Source organism: Carlito syrichta, unplaced genomic scaffold (genome assembly GCF_000164805.1).
Source record: "Carlito syrichta isolate Samal-C Ts95f unplaced genomic scaffold, Tarsius_syrichta-2.0.1 Scaffold314062, whole genome shotgun sequence".
Lineage (NCBI taxonomy): Eukaryota > Metazoa > Chordata > Mammalia > Primates > Tarsiidae > Carlito > Carlito syrichta.
The window spans coordinates 94,341-98,340 of NW_007258158.1; the positions used below are offsets into that span (position 1 = coordinate 94,341).

The 4,000-nt window shown below is 41.7% G+C and overlaps 1 protein-coding gene across 1 annotated transcript; it reads left to right on the forward strand.

Moving 5' to 3' along the window:
* Window positions 1-2,946: 2,946 nt before the first annotated feature.
* Window positions 2,947-3,784, forward strand: LOC103273489 (translationally-controlled tumor protein). The gene has a single exon (XM_008070923.2). The coding sequence runs from the start codon at window positions 3,051-3,053 to the stop codon at window positions 3,507-3,509; it is 459 nt and encodes a 152-aa protein (XP_008069114.1). The 5' UTR covers window positions 2,947-3,050; the 3' UTR covers window positions 3,510-3,784.
* Window positions 3,785-4,000: the final 216 nt, after the last annotated feature.

Consider the following 4,000-nt stretch of genomic DNA (forward strand, 5'->3'; position numbering starts at 1 on the left):
ACAGTCTTACAAAATTCCCCAGAAGGGTTAAGCTGCAACTGCCCACAGTGGTAGCTGGCTTGATAATGCATCTTTATTGGTTCTGTCACTGCCTTATCTCAGTTCCCCCTTCCCTATCAGTATTTCTGGGATCACCTCCCAGTTAATCTATTTGCACTAAATCCTTGTTTCACAGTTTGTTTTGGGGGAACCCAAATCAAGACACTAGCCTGTATTCATTCCTCCCACTTTCTTCCTCCATATCCACACCTTGTTTTTGTCTAGCTATACACCCTGCAAGAAAATATATTCCTGTCCCTAACTCTAGGGATAGAGCCAGGCCACCCATGGTAGTTTCGATCCTCTTCCCAGTAGGATTTGATCCAATTCTAGTCAATGAAATGTGAAGGGAGAATTCTGGGAAGCAGTCCTTGCTCAAAAAAGAGAGACACAAAAACAGTTCTGGGTATCACATGTCTCAATATGATACCCAGAACTGTAGCCACTAACTTGTGACCAGGGGAGCCAGCCTGCAGGGAAACCGGACTCACCTAATATGCAAAGTGAAGAGGTAGACATCTTTGAGCTACTAGAGCCTGCTGAACCTCTGGACTTCTTAGATGAGATGATAGAATTTATAGTATTTAGGTCAATTTCAGTGAGACTAGTCTGTCACCTGTAGTTAAAGATATCCTACCTGATGTGCGTGCAGTAGCTCACACCTATAGTCCCCACTACTTGGGAGGCTGAGGCGGGAGGAACACTAGAACCCAGGAGTTCAAGGCTACAGCAAGCTATGATTGTGCCACTGCACTCCAGCCTGGATGACAGAGAAAGACTCTCTCTCTAAAAAAAATAAAAAATAAAAACTATATTATCTAGCCGGGCACGGTGGCTCATGCTTATAATCCCAGCACTTTGGGAGGCAGAGGCAAGAGGATTGCCTGAGCCCAGGGGTTCGAGATCAGCCTGGGCAATTTGTCAAAAACTTGTCTCTACAATAAATCAAAAAATTAGCTGGGCATGGCGGCATGTGCCTGTAGTTCCAGCTATTTGGAAGACTGAAGCAGAAGGATCACCTGAGTCCAGCGGGCCAAGGCTGCATACCACTGCACTCCAGCCTGGGTGACAGAGTGAGACTGAGACCTAAAAAAAAGATATACTATCTGAAATGCCTTCCCAAAGTTTTCAGGAAACAAAGTAAAATGTTTTGTTTTGAAGTCCTGCCATTTGAGCAATTAAATCCTGCATGATTTTTAGTGGATGTCTAATAATAGGTTTAATAAATTATGATACATACTATACATTCATGAAAAATCCTCTTTTAGTAAAAATATTTAATGACAGAGAATTATTTCAGTATATATTTAAGTGAAAAATCAGGTATGGTATAAATAAATGGAAAAATAGTAAAGTTGATACCAACAATTGTTAACATTTAATTTTATTTGTATTTATTTATTTATTCATTTTGCTTCTTCCAGTGTTTCTCTAAAGACGATGCATTGCTTTTATACTTGTAAAAAAAAAAAAAAGGCAGGGGGAATTTGAGAAAATAACTTACACTCCTTTAAGTCTTCCTTCTCTTTTCTCCCTCTCAGGAAAAGACCATGCAGAGTTAGAAAGTGGTCAGAACTCTGCAGCAAACTAAGCTTCAAAAGTTCAGCTTCATGAGCTATTGGGGGCAGAACTGTCAAGACAACCATTTATCATACTACTTAAGTGTTATGGGCAATATGGGAAGGCTTCCAAAAGCCTGATGGCATATCTCTGATTATCTTTCTGCCTGAGCCACTCACCAATGGAAATGGAGTTACAAGTTGGTCTCCTGGCTTCAGGAGAGGTGGCAGGGGTTGAGTCTCATATAAGCTAACTTATTGGAAAAGAAGTAGGGATTCTTTGCAGGATGGAAAAAAAATCTCCAAAAAGGAAGCCAGAGTCAGAAAGCAGAGAGAAATTAAAACCAAGGTCATGAGAGTGGTGAATGAAGAAAAATAACACAAGATTTAAGAGAAGGAAGAGAAATAGTGCCAAGAAGTCAGATCACTAGCCATCTCTCTGAGGGTGAGGCTAGACATTTGAAGTTGCTGACACTTCGTGGCAATCTAGAGGTCTTCGAAGGCACCAGCAACTGGTGAATTGATCCTACCGGGTAGAGCTGAGAGGGCACAGGCACCCCACGTGGCTGATTCAGAAGTGTACCATCTTCTTTGGGTGTGTTGCCAGAACATGTGGAAAGCCTTCTAAGAACCCAATGTTACTTTTGCACATCTGGGGGTTCAAGTTAGACTCGCTGAAACCACCAGAAAAAACTCAAACCACCTACTGAGAGTTAGCATGATAAAGTAGACAGTACATTGTGTTTTGTTTCAGGAGTGCTGCTTCAAGTCTCAGATCTGCTGCATAATAGCTCTGTAAATTTTGGAACACATTAAACATCTCTAAACCTCTGTTTTCTCAACTATACTATTATTATTATTAGACAGTGCAGCTCCTTCATAAGGATGTTATAAGAATATGGTAAAAGAATAAATGTGAAAATGCTTTACAAAATTATAGAAGTCTCCACAATGGAAAGTATTATTAGTGATTTTGAAGTCCTGGTCAGGAACATTAAAAAGCAGTAAACTAGGGACTATAAATATGCTAAGGACAATTTTTTAACCATGCTCATTTAAAGAAGAACCCCAATCACTTCTTACCCTTTTGGCTAAAATCAACTGTAGTGTCTGTTCCTATCAACTTAAAGAACTCCAAAAGAATAGATCTACCCCTTAGAGCAGGTGGTGCTGGCAGAGAGAAAGCTGCATCTTACTGGGTTGTCATCTTTCACATCCAGGAGAATAATTTTCCAATATTAAAGGATAGGGTCAATATTGTTGGGAAAGAATTAAAACCCAAGCGATCTGAGAGAACTACATGAGATCTCTTCCTTCGGACTCTATGCTTAACAATTTATTTCTTCTCCTTTTCTGCCCGCTCTCCCCTCCACCCGAACCCCACTCCAGCTGCACCGCACTCACGCTGAGCTCCGGGCTCCTGCTAAGTTAGCGCCCCCGCGGTCTCCCTTCATGATCATCTACCGGGACCTCATCAGCCACGATGAGATGTTCTCCGACATTTACAAGATCCGGGAGATCGCGGACAGACTGTGCCTGGAGGTGAAGGGGAAGATGGTCAGTAGGACAGAGGGTAACATTGATGACTCGCTCATTGGTGGAAATGCTTCCACTGAAGGCCCCGAGGGCGAAGGTACCGAAAGCACAGTGGTCACTGGTGTTGATATTGTCATGAACCATCACCTGCAGGAAACCAGCTTCACAAAAGAAGCCTACAAGAAGTACATCAACGACTACATGAAATCAATCAAAGGCAAACTTGAAGAACAGAGACCGGAACGAGTAAAACCTTTTATGACAGGGGCTGCAGAACAAATCAAGCGCATCCTTGCTAATTTTAAAAACTACCAGTTCTTTATTGGTGAAAACATGAATCCAGATGGCATGGTTGCTCTACTGGACTACCGTTAGGATGGTGTGACCCCATATATGATTTTCTTTAAGGATTGTTTAGAGATGGAAAAATGTGAACAAATTTGGCAATTACCTTGGATCTATCACCTGTCATCATAACTGGCTGCTGCTTGTCATCCACACAACACCAGGATCTAAGACAAATGGACTGATGTCATCTTGAACTTCATTTGTTTTGACCATGATTTATTTGGAGTGGAGGCATTGTTTTTTAAGAAAAACATGTCATGTAGGTTGTCTAAAAATAAAATGCATTTAAACTCAAAAAAAAATTATTTCTTCTTTCCTTCTTTCTTTCCTTCCTTCCTTCCTTCCTTTTTTCTTTCTTTCTTTCTTCCTTCTTTGAGTTAGGGCCTTGCTCTGCCACCCAGCCTGGAGTGCAGTGGCACAATCACAGGTCACCACAACCTTGAACTCCTGGGCTCAGGCATTCCTTCCACCTCAGTCTCCCAAGTAACTGGGACCACAGATGTGTACCACCATGCTCT